The 19,126-nt window shown below is 42.4% G+C and overlaps 1 protein-coding gene across 2 annotated transcripts in view; it reads left to right on the top strand.

The window, feature by feature from the left end:
* The window catches only part of PAH (phenylalanine hydroxylase), a 73,451-nt gene that overhangs the window by 35,050 nt on the left and 19,275 nt on the right, over positions 1-19,126 (top strand). For both annotated transcript variants that reach the window (XR_005239882.2, XM_008004444.3), the window contains exons 4-5: positions 3,495-3,583; positions 14,432-14,499. Coding sequence is in view for 1 of the 2 variants with exons in the window: in XM_008004444.3 (XP_008002635.1) it covers positions 3,495-3,583; positions 14,432-14,499 (157 nt within the window). In the remaining variant the exon portion in view is untranslated. The remainder of the gene's footprint in view (positions 1-3,494; positions 3,584-14,431; positions 14,500-19,126) is intronic.

The raw sequence follows: 19,126 nt of genomic DNA, 5'->3' as shown, positions 1-19,126 counted from the left end.
GGGCGACAGAGGAAGACTCCGTTTCAAATAAATAAATACTAAAATATATGCAATATATACAAATATAATTGTGGGCATACATGTAAATTTTACAATTGTATGCAATTTTATACAATTGTAATTTTATATTATAAAAAATATACATTTTTTATTGTTCCATTATACCCCAATATAGAATTTTTTAAAAAGAATTTAAAAAAGAGCATCCCCATAACTTTCCATTTCCTTATGCTTCTTTATTCTTCTTCAAGAATTTCCTTACATCGTCACGTATTTATATTTACTTATTTCGTGTTGCCCCTGCCAGAACGTAAGCACCACAAGGATGAAGACTCCCTTATATGCACCCCCCAGTGCTTTGTGCTTGGTATGCAGGAGGTGCTCAGTACATATTTGTGGAATCTCCTTTGGTGATTCTAAGGGTCCCCTAAGTAAGAAGGGGGGTGCAGCAAGAAAGGACTTGGCCTGCCTTATTTCTGGGGCCAGCAGTTACTGACAGAATTATGAATGATTCCCAGGCAAAAGAGAAAGGATGAATGAATGGAGACAGGCTACCTCCACAGTGCGGGGATGGGCTTATCCATGGTGCTGAACACAGAGGAGAGAAGTTAGGCCCCCTTGTCCAGGTGGGTGCCAGTCATTGAAACCCCGCAGTGGAAATGTCCTGGAGAAACAAGAAAGATCTTAAAGAAGATCCTGAGCCCTGGATGACTCTGAAGTGCTGATTCCTTTCTCAAGGCCTTGCAAATCTGGGTGGGAAAAACCCCCATTCTTGGCACCGACAACAGAGGTTCAGTGTGCAATACAAATGCTGGACCCACAGAGGAAGGAGAGCTTGGGGAGGAGTGTAGGTGACAAGGTGGGAAGCCACGTTCCTCACCAAGTGAGCAGAGCATGGTATTGAGTCACCCGAGACTCCAAAGTTTCAGCAGTTGGGACCAAGGAGGTCTATCAAGAGACTTGCCCTCACTGTTCCTCAGTTTCTTCATCTGTAGAATGGGATAATAATAATACCTACCTCAAAGGACTGTTGCAGAAATTGAAGGGGGTAGCATATGTGAGATGTTTAGGGCAGTGTCTGATACATAGCAAGTACTACAGAAGTGTTACCTGGAACGATGGCTGCAGCATCTGCTTCTGTTCTTGCTGTCCATAGGGAGCCAATCTGGAAAAGAGGGCTGGGCTTTAGGGCCATGGAAACCTCTGGGCAGGAAATCTGGCTTCAGAGCCAGCCCTCCTTATCAGTATGCTCTGCCACCTTCCCATGAGTGGCAGGATGGATTGGCGATCAAGACCAGAAGCCAGAGAGTTAGCTGGACCTGTATTTGAATCCTGACTCCACTGTTTCTTAGCAGTGTGTGTATTTGGGTTTGCACTAAACCTCTCTGTACCTCAATGTCCTCGTCTTTAAAATGGGAATATTAATAGTACCCAGCTGACAGGTAAAATATTTAGAACACTATTCTGTGTTAGTTTTATTGCTAACATGGGTGGTAGAGAGCCTAGGCTCCTCAGCTCTGCAGAAACAAGGGTCTAAATGGACCTTGATGAACTGCTGGAATCAGCTCTCCTTGTTTTGCTGGAATGCAGCTGCTGCTCCTCCTGAGGCTCCTGTTTAGATCATGGATGGAATTTCCCCAGATTGGCCACTAGATGGCACGCATGCTCTTTCCTGTCCCATCTAAGTAGGTCAGAATCATGAATAATGGGTATCAGATGGAAAGTCGTGTTTTATGTGCCAGACGCTGAGCGGCGCCCTTTGCCTGTTTTTCATCACTGCCCACAGCAAACCTCAGATTCAAAGAGCTACTCCACCAGAAATGCTACACCAGAAGTGCCTGGCACATGGGAAGGCTTCAAAAACACATTTGCGATTCTTCCTATAGTTGTGTATCCCAGCTGTTTTATTCCTTCTCCTCCCGGAGGGGGAACTGAGACACAGAGAAGATAAGTAGGCAGATGGAGCCTGGGTTCTAAGCCAGACCGGATGCTGATTGGAAGTTCAGCATCTTCCCCTCAACCTCATTTCAGGGGAAATTTGGAAGCCTTGTGCTCACTTCAGGGTTCCCAGCACATCTATTTTGGCTCTCTGGATTCTTTTTGAATCTACCATTTTCTTACTTCTGGTGTGATCTTAAACCAGCTATTTAAAATTTTGGAGCTTCAGTTTCTTACCCGCGCAAGAGGGGTTATCATGCCTTCCTTATTTTGGAGGTACCTCAGAAATAGCAACTGTACCAAAGCAGGCACTCTGGATGGTGGTTACTGCTGTCAATACCTTAAATGTTAATATAACCAGGGTGAATCCGTTAGTTCCTTCCTTCCCTCCTTTCTTCCCTCCCTTTCTTCCTTCCTTCCTTATCTTTTCTCCCTCCTTTCTATCCTTTTCTTCCCTCCCTCTCTTCCCTCTTCCTTCCTTCCTTCTTTTTCTCTTTATGCCTGGTACAACAAAGTACCCATGGTTTCTGCCCTCATGAAACTTACAGTCCAAAATGCCCTTGTCTCTGTTCATTCCTGGGAAATTTTCACCTGCCATATGTCTTGTTTCCTGTAACCCACAGGGACGTCGGTGCTGCCACCTGCCCTTCTCCCTGGGCCCCTCTCTCTGCAAGACCCAGGTGTTGTAGTTCACCCTACTCAAGCCCAGCCCCTTCCCCACTACACTGGCTCAGAAGCAAGTCTGAAATCCTTTAGGTGCTGCAAGGCATCTTCAGATCCCAACTACCTGACTCCGTTCGCTCTGCTTCACAATGGCTTTCTAACTGGCTTTGCAATCAAAAGATTTTGCTGCAGTGCCTGGGGCCTTTGGGAGGGAAACACATAATGGGAAGATGGGATCTCATGAACTTGTTTACAGTAGAACAGTCTGGTTTTATATAATTTATATTTTGGGCATATATGTAATATTCTGCTGCGAATGGCCGGACACAGTGGCTCATGCCTGTAATCCCAGCACTTTGGAAGTCCAAGGGGGTGGGTCACCTGGAGTCAAAAGTTCGAGACCAGCCCAGCCAACATGGTGAAACTCTGCCTCTACCAAAACTATAAAAATTAGCCAGGTGTGATGGCACGCACCTGTAATCCCAGCTATTTGGGAGGCTGAGGTAGGAGAGTCGCTTGAACCCAGGAGGCAGAGGTTGCAGTGAGCTGAGATCACGTGCCACTGTACTCCAGCCTGGGTGACAGAGGGGAAAAAAAATTCTGCTACTAAAGAAAACCATCAAAGAAAACTACCATGACAGGTGGGAGGGAGATGAATTTTGAGATAATTCAGAGAACATCTCCAGGAAAGATAATGTATTTGGGAATGGGTTTTAAAACTGGTTTCTAAGGAAAATGGAGTTTAACTTTTGAATGATAGTAATTTGGGGGTTATCTGGAAGCCAGCCCACTTGCCATCACCATTGACTGGGATCCCCACTTCTGATCTCAGCGAGGCCTTTGGCCATGTCCTGCCAATCTGCACTCAGGACTTTGCCTTCTCTGTGTTTCAGTGCCCTGGTTCCCAAGAACCATTCAAGAACTGGACAGATTTGCCAATCAGATTCTCAGCTATGGAGCGGAACTGGATGCTGACCACCCTGTGAGTCCATGGCCCATAGGATGAGATTCTTTCAGTGCCTCTCCTCCACTCCCCTCCCCTCCTCCTACCTCCTCCACTTGGAGCAATGTGCTTGTTCACTTGTTCAACAAACACTTATTGTGTTCCTATTTACACGAGGGCTGGGAAAGTTTAGCAAGACATTATTGTCGTCATCATTATCATGGTCATTATTATTGTAGGAGCAAATATAAATCACTGTCCAGAAACTATTATCTCTATATACTAGATCTGTGTGTGCACAAACACACACATAGATGCAAATCATCATTGCTTCTGCTTGTGTACATCTATGGAGGTTTAAATCAAGTGCTTGGTAAACAGCAACCTGTACTAACAACTCTGCCAACTGCAGGGGGCAGGGGGGAGTGGCGACATTGAAACTGGATCTTAAAAACTGAGTGGGAGATGTTGGTCAGATAAGGAACAGAGAGGGCTTATGGCTGAAAGAACGGTGTATGAGAATACCAAGAGTCCTGGAAGCATCCACAATATTGTGGGAATGACTGGTTGGTGCATTAAGTATGAGAATGAGAGATGCGGTTGGGGCAGTGTGTTGGGATCAGATTGTAAAAGGTCTGACGGACCAGAAAGAGGAACACGGACTGGGCCTGTGTCTTGCGGCCATGGGGGCAGGTCCTTTAACGGTTTTTGAGTAGAGGACTGGGTAGGGGAAATTTCATCGTTCCCTCTACTCTGGGGCAGAGGGTCTGGGAAGGAACAGCCCAGGCTGCGGTGGCTCAGGGCCAGGTCTCACAGCCTCCTTTGGTGGGAAGGGCCACCGTCCTGTTGCCTGCCCTTTATTCTCTGCCAAGCAAATGACTCCTTAATCTTTAAATGACTTGCAGCCATTTACATTGGTGAAGGTTTAGCAGAACCCAGAGGAAGCGTCTACGCTTCCACAGGAGTCTGTTTTCTCCTCACATTTATGTGGGTCTTTACAATCAGCAAAGGATGTTCGCAAAGGCCTTTTTCAGGAGGCAAAGCAGTGCTTCCATCCTACAGAACTAGTGAGGCCTGAGGAGCCTGATGACTTTTCTGAGGCCCTGTGCTATACTGTGAATCCTGAGAGCTCATGGTGCCTGGAGACAAAGGCCTGGCTAGTGGCAGAAATCCAGGCTCTTTTACAGAGGCCAAAGGCGAACTATTTCAGGGGCAGGCTGGCCTTTTGAAATATGAATGATTGATGCTGCTTCTAATTCAAATTGTAAAACCCATTATAGTGGGCTTGAAAACACAGAAGAGCATGAGGAGGAAAATGAAAAACAATTATAATTTTAGTTATTTCTATTTTTCTCTCTGGACTATTCTGCATTTTTTAAATAATGAGAAAGCATATATAAACAGAAACAAAGGTGAATTTCCTCCCATCTCCCAGACTTCAAAACAGAAAAAAGAAAAATCACCCATTATCACACTATTCTAAAATAATCAATAAATATTAATATTTGGGTGTGCCTCCATCCTTCCTCCTTTCTCTCTGTCTCTCTCTCTCTCTCTAAATATATATATATATATATATATATATGTATATATGCACACAGTCGTGTGTGTGTGTGTGTGTATATGTGCCACAACTTACTAACCAGCACCCAATTGCAAACGTATAGGAAGTTTGAGTCTCGCCTGTGCATTTTCATGTGAACTTCCAATGGCTTCCTTGAATATTAGCTGTGAAATTAAACTAAGTTATATTTAAACTAAGGATAGGAATTACATTTAAGGCTCTTAGTATATATTACTTAAATACTCTCCCTCTCTGAAAACTAAAGGTAAATGTGGGGACTTTTGACCCCCATTCCATCCTCCTGTATACCGTGTAGCCTACTCCCAGAAGCTCTGGGGTGCCGAGGTTGCTCCACGTGGGACTCTGCTCTGTGTACCCATTCAACAGGTCTCTGTCTGGGGCCTCTTAGCCATCAACTCTGTCCGCAAAGCATCTCCAAGGATACCGGTTCTCAGAAAAGCTATCTGTTCACCTCTGACCCCATCCAAGGGGTCTGCCCAGCAGGGCATTATTCTCCTCTTACCAAACTCCTGTCTTCCTGCCCCAAACTGGCATTTTTCCCATTGGTCTCACTCCCTTTTCATTTGGGGCAGTGGAAGACGCCAATACAAAGAGATTGACATTTTTCTCCCTGTATCCTCATGTCCCCTCCAAAGCTGCTGGCACTGGCTTTAAAAGTCTCTGGAATTCATTGGGCTTTAAAAGCCATGTCTTTGACTCCCTGCCCTCTCAATGTTATGAATTTTATTGTAAAAATACAACATATCAGGTACACAGTTCCCTGAAGACGAGGCGCCAGGCTCTCTCTGTTCCTTTGGTTTCTCATCAGATCCCAGGGACGTGGGCCAAGGACAAAGCAAACCCTCCAACGTGCTTTCCCAGAGACCCCGGGGCCCACACGCCTGGCCTCAGTGTGTGACTGCAAACAGAAACCAGCACAAGGAGTGGCGCAGGCAGCGGGTGTTCTTCTCCAAAGGACCCTCTGTTCTCTCTGTCCCGTTGCATCCTGTGTAATCTCTTCGTCCCTGAACCCGGCCCTTGGCAGTATGCATGGATGTATGACCCAATATCTCTCATCAGGTCCTCCAAAGCAGTCACTTTGAAAAATGAAGTAAAGGAAGGATTGTTTCCAAGATAGAGGGAAAACGGCCTCTGCCTTTCAGTTTTAGCTAAGTGAGAAAATGAAATAGGAAAGCGAGATTCCCCAGTGACCATCTTGCCTCCTTTCCCCTTCTTTCCCAGTCTCCTTCCTTTCCCCTTTCCCACCTTGCTTGCTTTTTTCCACAAGCTTTTATTTAGCTAATGATATTAGGAGCTAATGCTTCTTCAGCATGGTCTATGTGCCAGGCACAATGCTAAATGCTTGGCATTCCTTTTTAAGTTTGAATATTATCACCGCCCTATGAGGGCTGTACACCTCATTTTCAGATGAGAAATCTCAGAGGGAGAGGGCCGTGTAGCATCACCTGTACGTGAACTATGTCTCAGGCCATATAAAAGAAAGGGGGTTGAAGTGACAGATAAGACATGATCCCTGCCTTCCAGGGGCCTGCAGTTGTACAGTAGAGGGAGAAGGAGTGTTGAATGTTCTCAAAGCAGTGCAGGAGGGAGCTGGAATAGCAACTGTAAACTTGGCAGGCAGAATCTAACTGGTTCTACTTAATTTCCATTTCCAAAATGTACTCCCCTTTCTGTCCATGTTGTTCCCTTTACCTAAGAAGTTTTCTCTTGTCAACCTACCTGTTCTTTCCCCACTTGAAAACCTCTATTCATCTAAGGTCTAAATCACATATGTTGCCCCCTAAAGCCTTCTTCCTGTCTCTTCCCAGACTTAAGTTTTTCACACTGTTACTCTGTTACTATCTCAGAGATGGCAACTATCACATTGTGCTTTATGCTTTGGATATAGAGTATCAGATCACAGTAAGTTTACTTCTTCATGACTTATAACCTCATGGGAGGCACAAGATACTCTATGCAAGTGAAAGGGCCATATGCATGTTTCCCAAACTATAGTTTATGAAAAATATCCCATGATCAAAGAGAGAAACTCTGTATTCTATAACCCTACTTCAAATATGCAAATTCCATGATTTCATCAGAAACTTTGGAAAGTCCTGCAAAAATGAAACCCAGTCAATGTAATGTTTCCTTAAACGTATTTACCCATGGAACTCTTTTTAATGAAATGCCTAGCAACATTATCTTGAGTGGTAGTTTTCCATGGAATACAGTTTGGATAATAATTAGTTAAATAATAACTTTAAAAAGTGCATAAATGCCAGGTTTCGTGAGTCAGATAGCATGTGCTATCATTTCTAAGGTCACTGTGGACTGGAATGGTTAGGGAGGCCTTCTAGAAAGAGGAGGATCTGAGTCTAGCCCTCCAGCAACCAGAGCAAGCTAACTGCTCAGCAAACAATCCCCAGATCTCCATGGCTAACCTAATAAAAGTTCACTTCCAATGTGGGTCAGTAAGGAAACTGCTCCACACGGTCTTTCAGAACCAAGGCTCCTTCCACCAATGGCTGTACCCTCTTTCAACTCCTTGGAGCCCACTCATTCTGCCAGTGGATGGGAGAAGAAAGAGTGAGAATTGCTTCTGGGAAGTTTTCATGGGCCATGTCTGGAGATGACTCACATCCCTTCAATCAAATTCCATTGAGTAGAGCTCAGTCACATGCCCATTACTAACTGCAAAGGAGATGGGGGAAAATAGTTTAGCAATGTTCTCTGAACAAAGGAGAGAGGACAGATCTTGGGGAGCACTAGCAGCCTCTGCCACATAGACCCCAACTCCAGAGCTACCTATTCCAGTTTACCTGGCAGCTGCACTGGAGTCTAGGCTACAGATCTGCAATAGCGGGGGCTTCTTAGTGAAGAAAATTATCAGCCAACACAATTGTCCTTCTGTGTATATTTCTACTTCTTGACCCAAGTCTTTGAAACTGTTTTTGTTTGTTTGTTTGTTTGTGTGTTTGTTTGTTTTATGGAGTTTCACTCTTGCTGCCCAGGCTGGAGTACAATGGTGCGATCTCAGCTCACTGCAACCTCCACCTCCTGGGTTCAAGTGATTCTCCTGCCTCATCCTCCCGCATAGCTAGGATTACAGGTCTGTGCCACCACATCCAGCTAATTTTTGTATTTTTAGTAGAGATGGGGTTTCGTCATGTTGGCCAGACTGGTCTCAAACTCCTGTCCTCAGGTGGTCCACTTGCCTCGGCCTCCCAAAGTGCTGGGATTAGGGGCATGAGCCACTGCGCCAGGCCTAAAACTGCTTTTTAATCTTTCAAGGTGTGGACATCAAGTTTTCCTGCTCTCCCGTAGGAAATTTGTTCTCCAGCAAATTGTCCTCCAGCAAATTGTCCAAGAAGAAGACTATATTTTTCAATACTTTTCTCCTTCTCTTTTCCTTTTGCCCACCTAGTTTTCTCCACCTGAGACCCTGTCAGAGTTAATTCTAAGAGTCAGTCAGCTAGTTGAGTCATCAAAGACTTGTTGTATTCTTACTAAGTTGCTCTATCCAAGCATAATTTGCAAAAAGTTAAAAACCTAACTGTCATGCAGGTATATAGTGAAGACCTGTCAAAGATCCATTTAGCTCATTATTGAGGGAACCAGCAAGATGACAAAGATAGTGCAGAAAAGATACAAGAGACCAAAGTACATGTGGTCATTGGAAAATAGAAAGCCAGAATAAGATCACAAAGATGGATGCACAAGTGATTAATGTTCCATAAGGCAATAAAGCCATAATCATGTGTCTTATCCTTTCTACTAGACAGAAACAACTTACAATTTGATCAGCAAATGAATATTTTGCAACTTATTGGTCTTCTAGAATGCCAGTATCTACTTTGAAGTGGTTGTAACTTTATAAGTAGTAAATATATGTCCCCTTAGAGCACAGAGTGAGCTTGTGAGACAATGATCTCATATGACATTTAAAAGGCACACAGTAATTTGTTTGCCCTTTTTCCTAGGTTTTACATGCATATATATATATATATATATATATATATATATATATATATAAAAATAATTTTTTTTGAGATGGAGTTTTGCTCTTTTCACCCAGGCTGGAGTGCGATGGCCCGATCTTGTCTCACTGCAACCTCTGCCTCCCAGGTTCAATCAGTTCTCCTGCCTCAGCCTCCCGAGTAGCTGGGATTACAGGCATGCGCCACCACACCTGGCTAATTTTGTATTTTTAGTAGAGATGGGATTTCACTATGTTGGCCAGGCTTGTCTCGAACTCCTGACCTCAGGTGATCTGCCCACCTTGGCCTCCCAAAGTGCTGGGATTACAGGCATGAACCACCACACCCGACCTGTTTTGCATAATTTTTTCAACAGCTTCTACTTGGGGGTATGCTGAATGTGCTATGCCCCAAAAATCCAGTGATATGTAAGAGAGTTTCCTGAGTTTAATCATTATTAACACATGTGAGACCATCTGAAAAGAGAAATATACAGCACACTGAGGGAAACCAATAAATTTTGGAAAAATCTAGGAAGACAGAAAGAACAGGTAGTGACTTATTGATCTAAACAAGTGGGGAAGAGGGTCCCACTCTGGAGCATCCTAGGAAGGCCAGAGTGAGTCAGCACAGGGCTGGACACATAGACAGAGCTGGATCATGTAAAGCCTTGTGGACCGTGCTAAATATTTTGGACAATAGTCTAATAGCAATGAGAAGCCCTTGAAGGACTTTTGAGTAGGCGAGTGGCCTCACCAGACTTGCGCTTTATGAATCTAATTTGGGCTGAAGTGGAGGGGGTGAGAAGCCACTTGCACAGCAGCTACAATAGTCAGGCAAGAAATGGTGGTGGTCGAATGCAGGTGCAGCAGTGAGAATGAAGTCGGAAGGACAGACTCAGATGTTTGAAAGGTAGAATGGGCAGAAATTGGTTGCTGGATGTGAAGGAAGAGAGGAGGGGGAAGTAAAACAATAACTCCTAGCTTATGGGCTTGGGCAACTAGGTACATACATTTTTCCAAAATAGGCTTCTTGGCCAATTGTAGGGTGAGCAAAGGGATTAGGCATGGTCTGTAGTCCCCTAGTCTACTGTTTGCAAGTCCTCCTTGACCAGTGTCTCTAGGATGGGAATGGCAGCTACTTAATAAATGCCAGTTAGTTTGAACCTTTTGTCTTCTGCGTTCCATCCTTCCCCCAGTTGTCATGAAACGTTATGGAAAATGCAAAACGCCTCTTGTTATTGGCCTAGCCAATATACACAGCAAGGTAAGAATTCTGTAGATGTTGGTTTAACGGCCCCATGTGGCTGGTGGGGATCACTGACCCATTCCAGAGTATATCTTTTTTATGTTCTGAGCCAGACTTCTCTGTCTTTGGATTTCCCACCATTTTGCACAAATGCATCATTCTTTGAGCGCCTACGATGTGCTCCGAATTTTACTTAATGTGCTGCTGACATTACCTGACTTAAACTATACAACACTGTGAAGCAGGTAGGATTGACAGTCTCATTTTACTGATGAGGAAACTAAGGCTGAGAGATAACCTGGCCACCCCCAGGCCATGCTCCTAGTGAATAAATGAATTAGTATTCGAACACAGCTTTTCTGACTTTAAAACCCATGTTCTCACTAGCCTAAAGAGAGCACTTCTGAGGTTTAACCTTAGCTGTGATATTAGGAAATGATGGAATAAATATCTGTCTACAAGAGTACTCAAGACTTTTCCATATATGTAGTTACCCTCTCTGCTAAACCGACACACACACAAATTATACCTCTCAATACATGCAGACTCCAGTTGATGTCATGACTTGCGTCCTGTAGAACTCTCTCGACTTTCTCCCGTCTTTTCCTATCCCCTCTCCCTCCCCTTCACCACTCCTTCACCAACAATATATTTTCCTGTCAAAACATATTTGGTTACATGCAGTGCAACCAAAATTGCTGCTATTAGTTTAATTGAGACAGGGTGATTATAAATAAATTACATGCAGTGCTACTGAAATTGCTGCTATTAGTCTAAATTGAGACAGGGTGATCAGTCATCACCAACTGTGATTTGATTCAGAATGTACTCCACATGGACAGCTACAGAGGCCCTGTGATCATCTGGTAGCCCAAGGGATGCGAGGCCAAATCCCCAAGAGGCTGGGCTTCAGGCCACAGAGATGTCTGACCACTGGTAACTGAGAAAGCAAAACTCCTTGCAACCTGGTTGGTGGGGGCCCCTTGCAGGCTGATAATGAACTTCTTAGAAACCAGGAGCTGGAAAGGGTCGTGGTTAGAAGCCTTCCCACATGGAAGATCTGTGTAGTGCATTATCTGTGTGTGTGTTCCTGTATACCAGTGTGTGAATCTCCTGCTACTTCACTAACATGATTTGAGATGGATGTTGATACTATTTTCTTTTTTTCTTATTCTAAAAGAAACCCATTCTCACATTCTCATGTGAATCTCCTGCTACTTCACTAAAATGATTTGAGATGGATATTTAATACTATTTTCTTTTTTTCTTATTCTAAAAGAAACCCATTCTCACATTAGAAAACTTGAAAAGCATAAATAGTTTTCAAGAATACAACTGTTAGTGTTACTTATTTTTCCCACTACCTGGAGGTAACATTTGTTAGAGTTTGGTGTATTTCTTTAGTCATTTTATTTATATACTTACATATTTCCTCTGACCTAATTGATATATGACATAATTGATAATATCAACTGGATATACAGTATTACATTAGCTTTTATTTTCACAAGTGGAAAATCTTTAAACCACCTAGGCAAGGTACATGAAAGATAAACACTAAAGGCAAATGGGGGTAAGAATTGTTCATGGACATCTCATTCCTAGAAGCAGCATGATGAAGTGGAAATCCATGGATTGAAGGAATTCTCTTTTCTTCCTGCCTTCCTACTTCCGTGCTCAAATCTCAACTTGCCAGCCTAGGCAGGGCCACAAAATCCAAATGGAGGTGCTAGTTCTTTAGGGCCTTTAGGCAAATGGCTCCATGGGCTTTATATTCTTCAATTCGACACCAAAATATAGAAATGGATGTTTCTCCAAGATGCCTTATAGGGTCAGAAGTCTACCTATTATCCTTAGGGCCTGAAGAAGGCTATTCATTACTAACTATTCAATAAGAATGGCAAGTGAGAATGACCGTAACAATCAAACCTTAATGACTGACCAATATTACATTTTTATTTTGAGCCCCAAGTATGGGGATGTGGACAAATAAATGTTCTTTGATTAGTCCAGTAGACAGGTTTCTAAAATGGTGTGTTATTGATGCTTGGAAATTAAATCATGCTGCCCAGTTTTTTTGTTTTTTTTGTTTTTTTTTTTAACCACATCATCTCAAACCAACTTATCTTCACCCAGTAGAAATGAGGCACAACAGTAGTTTTAAGTCCTCAGATTCCTAAGCTTTCTAATCTGTAATTAATGATTAAAAACCATTCAGTGCCCTAGGGAAAGGAAGAGTTATACTTTGTAATAACCGCGTCATAAAATCTTTTCTAAACAGAGTAATCACATTATTTATCTGGGATTTAGCTTTGGAGTAAAAAAAAAATGTGTAGGCCAGGCGCGGTGGCTCACGCCTGTAATCCCAGCACTTTGGGAGGCCGAGACGGGCGGATCACGAGGTCAGGAGATTGAGACCAGCCTGGCTAACACGGTGAAACCTGGTCTCTACCAAAAAAATACAAAAATCTAGCCGGGCGAGGTGGCAGGTGCCTGTAGTCCCAGCTACTCGGGAGGCTGAGGCAGGAGAATGGCGTAGACCCGGGAGGCAAAGCTTGTAGTGAGCTGAGATCTGGCCACTGCACTCCAGCCTGGGCGACAGAGCGAGACTCCGTCTCAAAAAAAAAAAAAAAAAAAAAAAAAAAAAAAAAAATGTGTAGTAGTTTTACTTTACTTTTCATGTGTGAAACATTTGGATATTTCTATTTTTCAAAATATATTCCAGGAAATAAACTAATTAACTCCTTTCCTCCCTCCCTTCCTTTCTTCCAACAAGTGTCTGTAGTTTTTTCTGTGTGCCAAAATCAATGCTGCAGATTATCATAAGAAATTGCATTATATTACATTGCCCTCTGTGTCTTTACAATTACTGGTAGGCCCTGAGATATCTATCTATCTATCTATCTATCTATATATATATATGTCAGAGAGAGAGAGAGAGAAACTCTGCCAAAACAAAAATTCAACCAATCAAGCAACCAAAACAAAAAACAATATCTAAAAATCAGGGAATATTTCTCTTTTTAAAAGCTTCTTTAAACATTACACTCTGTGATATGAGCTTTCGTTTTGAATTCACTACTGCCTTGGTTTGGAGGGACAGTGGAGCAGAGAAATTGTGAGCTAAAGTGGTGCATGGCATGGCTTACTGGGAAAGGCTTGGAAGAACCACAGCAGTTCTACAGCAATGACATCAGTCTCTTGTCTTACTGAAATTTAGACTGCAATCAACTTTTTTTGGAAAATTGTCTTTCAATCAGTTGGAATCCCACTTCCACCCCAAATACTCAAAGACACACTTAGCCTCCTTTCACTCAGAAATGAGTGAAAAGAAATGAGCTTACAAATCACTGGGAAAAGGCTGCCTGTGAGTCAGCTTCAGAGGAGAAGCCATTATCATCCTTTTTAGGTCCTGAGACAGACTCTCAGTTAGCTAGGCCCCTGCCAGGTTGTAAAGGCTGACAATTACTGATGGTGATCTAAATCACAGCCTCACCTGCACTATGGCTCCACTTCTCCGAACCACCATTTATTCTGGAAAGAACAGGATAATCATACTCGTCGAACTTGCAAGTTTGTTGTGAGAATTATATGTAAAATCAGCTCCTAGTACTCACAGATGGGCACATAGCATATATTTAATAAATTGTATTTTTAAAAATTGCAAGAGCAATAAGCATGTACCTACTTGTCTATCAAGAAATTAAAAGGTAGAGCTAGACACATACCTCAGTCAGGAATTAAATGGATATTGTATATCTTCATCATAGACATCCATTCTATGAACTTTGCCTAATTTGGCAAGTGTGTCAGTCAGATATGCTGTAGATGAGGTTTCTTTAAGAACGGAGCATGCACATTGGAATCCACAGCAAGGAGGCTCATGCTAAATCGAAGGAGTTACTAACCAGGTGTCACTCACAATATCTGGCAGGAGAGCTTATCCTAAGTTTAACCAAGACTTTAGTTTTAGGGTATAAACAAGGGAAGGAGACATGCACTGTCATGGCTCAAGAGTCCCCGTTCAAAGCATTCACAAAGGTACCAGACCTCTTTCTATGAAGCCTTGAAAACCAGGTGTCTCTTTTCTCCTAGGGTTTTAAAGATCCTGTGTACCGTGCAAGACGGAAGCAGTTTGCTGACACTGCCTACAATTACCGCCAGTAAGTCTGCCTTGCTTGTTGCAGGGAAGAGAGAAAAACACACCCCTAGCCTGTTTCCCCCTTGCCCTCATCCAGTTGAGAATGGAAAATACCAGCGTGAAGAGTCCTGCCTTCTGTGTGTGCATGTGTTCACGCGCGTGCGTGTATGTGTGTGGGGGTGTGTTTAAACCCTCCCTTTAATAACATACGATAAAAAATGATTGCTGCTAGACAAAACAAAATTACCCACTGTGCTGGGGCCCTGCTCTCTCCCAAGCTTTGTTGTCTAATTACTCAGTGGTGTCTGCAGTAATTAGAAAAGGCCTCAGTCCTGAATAAAACAGCCTCCGGTCTTCTGCACATTAAACAGGGAAGAAGGAAAGAGAATCATTTACATTCAAGAAGGAGCTGGCTGCTTTACTGAAATAATGAATCATTCAAGATTTCAGGCCAGCCAAACTTCAGCTTTCTACTTTTATCTGGTCTGACCCAGCTGTGAAGGACAATTTTAGGATTTTTGTTTTGTTTTGTTTTGTTTCTGTCTGAGGTTCTGTGTTCCTCTCCTACCCTATTTTAGCCAAAAGAAAATGCAAGTATCAAACATGTTTGAGAAGACAACAGCTTTGCTCCTTTGAGTCTTAAGGAACTACAGAAATGCCACCATGGGAAACTTAGTGTTTTGACAAGTGCCGTTATTGAGTTAAGGGATTAAGAAAGGACATGCACAAGAAGAAACGTAAAAGTTGTCCAGAATGCTCATGGCATAGTACTTTGACAGCTTTGATAGAATCTCAGGCAGATGGAGAAGATGATGGGCCTTTCTATACTGAATACAAAGTTACTTTTAACATGGAAAAACCTCCAGAAAAAGAGAGGGAAAGTTTTTTTCTGAATGACTTTTGGTAGTGCAAGGATTAAAAAATGTGCTGTCTTTAATCAGATCTAAGCCCATCTGGGCCTTGAATCCTGCTGAGCAGGATTCACAGAAGATGGTGACCTCCCTCTCCTGACCCCACCTTTGCCCCAGCACAGTCAGGTGGACACCATCAAAGCAGATGCAGGCAAGAGTCCTTCAGATAGTCAGCAATAACAGATCATACTTGTTATCTTCTTGCTCTGTGTCTGGGGGCTTTGGTACATGCTTTGTATATATCATTTTGTTTAGCCTTAATAATAATAACTTCTCATTTTTCAGATGGGGAAATCAAAGCTTACAAAGGTTCAGTAAGTTGCCAACATCATGTAGCTAGTATGTGACATAATCAGGTTTTAAATTCAGGTTTGTTGAATTCTAAGGGTAATTTCAGCCACTCTTCTGAGTGTCTGGGGACTCATAGAGTCTAGAGACTGCACTTCATATAATCAAGGAGGAGGTGCTTAGAAAGTACATTCACTTACTTCTGGGTTGCTGGGATTTGGGGAGAGCAGAGACAGATCCTCCTCAACCTCCTTCTCATAGAAATGTGAAACCTTATGAAGAAGAGTGAAATTGGTGAATCACCTCACAATCCTGCATGTTAATCATTTACATTGGTTATTGAAAATCATCTATGGATGGCTGGACTCTCAGAAGTATGTTAAAAATTTTTAGTCAATTTCTCACCTTTTATAGATAAATCCCAGATGATTAACTGATGTGCTGAAGGTCATGTAGCTAGTTAAGGGTTCGCCTTTTAAAAAATTCAAAGCCTATTTCAGATCTTACTTTATCTCATGTCATTTAAGCTTTTGGTGCTGTTTTTACCATGTCTTTCTTCCTCAAAATAGTCTCTTACTTCAGGGTCTAATATAGTTCATCCTTTTTTTTTTTTTTTTTTTTTTTGGCAGATTCTACTTTGTGAATTTGCCTACTTAAGTGTATTTGTGACCCTACAATTGATACTTATTGTACACTTTCACAGTCATTCCTGGACTTGCACAGAGCAGGAGAAAACATTTGATTCTACTGAGGTGTATATCTCCAACTGAGGTCAAACAAGGCAACACTCTACCTTTCTGTTTCTACCCTCATTTTGTCAACCTGTGTCCTTTACACGGTCTGTTTAGTGTCACATTTTTAACATTTTTGTGCTTTCGTTTGTGATTTTGCTTTTTAACAATTGACCAAGGTCTCACTCAGTTAGGAAGCAGCAGAGTTAGAATTGAGATTCTCCTGCTTTTCCCAGGAAAGCAGGGAGTGCTGAGCCACTGCTATCAAGCTTGGGATGAGCAGCCCCAATACCTGCATAAAGGGGCTACAGCTGTCACTGCTTTAGACTTCAGGGACTGGTGCTAACCAGATTAACCTGCAGAAAAGCGGAATCAGAATCTCAAATAGTTACGTTCAAGCTAAACGGAAGACTCCAGAGTGAAGCACCAAGGCCTCATCTCCTCAGGTTTTCATTTAGATGTCACCTTCTCAGCCATGCCCCTCTCTACACCCTATGTAAAAGTGAAAACCCATTCTGAAACTCTTTATACCTTTGTCCTTTTTTTCTCTGTAGCATTTATCACCATCTAACGGAGTTGTGTTGGCTTTCTGTCTCCCTCTACTGGAAATGTGGACTTCATGAGGGCAGGGGTAATTGACTGTTTTGTCACAGTGCTCAATTAACATTTGTTGAATTAATGAATTAATCCAAGAGACCATATAAGAGTAAAGATTCAAAATGGTGAATTGGAGGCAGAGCCAGGAATTGTGTCTAGAACCATATGGAAGACTGCTACAGCAGGTTTTGATGATATTACTGGAGTGGAGGTTGGGCTTTTAAGTTTTATCTAAGAATAGATAAAATGGATCATAGGAGCTTATATTTTTCAACTGCAAAACAACTCAAACATAAAGGAAAGCTCTACTGGATACTATAAATGAAGAGTTTAAGGGGGGTCGTTTAGGCTCAGGCAGGTTCAGGATTCAGTGTCTCATTATTTGCCTCTCTGACTCTAGTGTCCTTTGCTTTGGCCTTGCTTTCAGACTTTGGCCTCATTTCTCTTGGAGAGGGAACCTAGCACCTCTAAGCTGATACCTCAACTCAGCTAGAGGTCCTGTCTATTTCCAACAAGGTCAACCACAGTTCTAGCATTGAGTCCACTGACTCTGATTAGGACATAGGCCCATCTGTCAGCCAGGCACAATGCAGGGGAATGAGGGATTTCAATTTGCTTAGCCTGGTCACATGCCCACTTCTGAAGGTAGGAGTGGAGTCTCTCCTCACCCGAACCTCACAGACTGAGAGGGCAGAAAGGTGCTTTACTGATGAATGGGGAACAGATGTTGAGTCCCTAGAACAGCAGGTGTCAACCAGCAGAACATCTTGGTGCTCAGGATGTTACCATCTCTTGAAATTTGTGCCAGGAATAACAGATGCCTTTCTTTTAAAATTAGAATCAGTAATAATGGTAATGATCAATTATCCAATTGTTAGGATTTGTCAGTACTAATACTAGGTACTTTATACATAGTATTAGACTTAAATTTAAATAGTTACTTATGTTTAGCCCATGTAGCAGCTGCAGATTAAGGCTCAGAGATTTTTGCTGAATTGCCTGAGCCGATACAGCTAGGTAATGGCAGGGCCAAGGATTGAACAGTCTCTGTCTGTTTCCAAAGTCTATTCGTCTCCTGTATCAGTTCTTAGTCTTGATAATGGCACGTTCTTGGGCAAGAGCTTACTTGATTTTTTTTTTTTTTTTCACCATCACTGCTGGTTACCACAAGACCTTCTGAACTTGTCTGGCTTTCAATACTTAAGCAAAATGCTATCTTTTTGTCTAATCCCTGTCACTCATCTGTAGACAATAACAAAGACTGTGCTCTAATGCGTTTGGATGAGGTACAATTCTGAAAGGGCAAGAAAGACCTAATCTGGAGCCTAATCATGATCCATAATTCTGAGATAAACAGTCTCACTTTGTCCCAGACTCTGTGTTCCTGTTAGAGAAATAGGCCTGCAGCCTAGGGAACAGTCACTGGTCTTTGAAGTCAGGCTTTGTTTGGTTTTCATCTGTTTGTGCTGTTCAGAACACAGCTCCTTCCCAGGTGGTTTTCAAAAGGACTTTTACAACGAATGACTTTTAAACTATAGTTTGCATCAGAGTCACCTGGGGAGCTTACTAGACTCCAGATACGTGAGCCTTCCCTTCCCCAAGAGATTCAGGATCTGTGGGGCCTGGCATATGTACTTGAACAAGCTCAGTGTAGAGAAGGTGTAAGGCATTTTATACCTTAGCATGGATTTATAAAATTTTCTGTCCTTTGTTCCAATATTTATTATCCTTGATCTAGAACTTATTTATTTATTTAGTTTTTTTAATTGACAAATAAAAATTGTGTATTTTATGGTGTACAACATGATGTTTTGATATATGTATACAATGTGGAATCTTACTTAGCATGTATTTAAATACCTTTATAACTTCCCAGGAGAAGAAATATCAAACCCAATAAGTGCATGCCTACCAAACAAAGGGGATCTCAGATTCGTGGCCTACATATTAAATCCAGTTCAGCCCACTGGTATAATTGCCTTAGGTAACACCATAAAAATACACTATTTTGCTTTAACTGGACTTAGATGCCCTGGTTTAGAAAGGCAATGCATTCTCCAGCTGGCCACCATTCTCCTTATTGCCTTATCTCTGAAACTTTACACCTTTGTGATACCTGACT

This window comes from Chlorocebus sabaeus, chromosome 11 (assembly GCF_047675955.1).
Source record: "Chlorocebus sabaeus isolate Y175 chromosome 11, mChlSab1.0.hap1, whole genome shotgun sequence".
Taxonomy (NCBI): domain Eukaryota; kingdom Metazoa; phylum Chordata; class Mammalia; order Primates; family Cercopithecidae; genus Chlorocebus; species Chlorocebus sabaeus.
The sequence above is the reverse complement of the archived record's forward strand: the minus strand, read 5'-3'. Positions and strand labels throughout refer to the sequence as shown.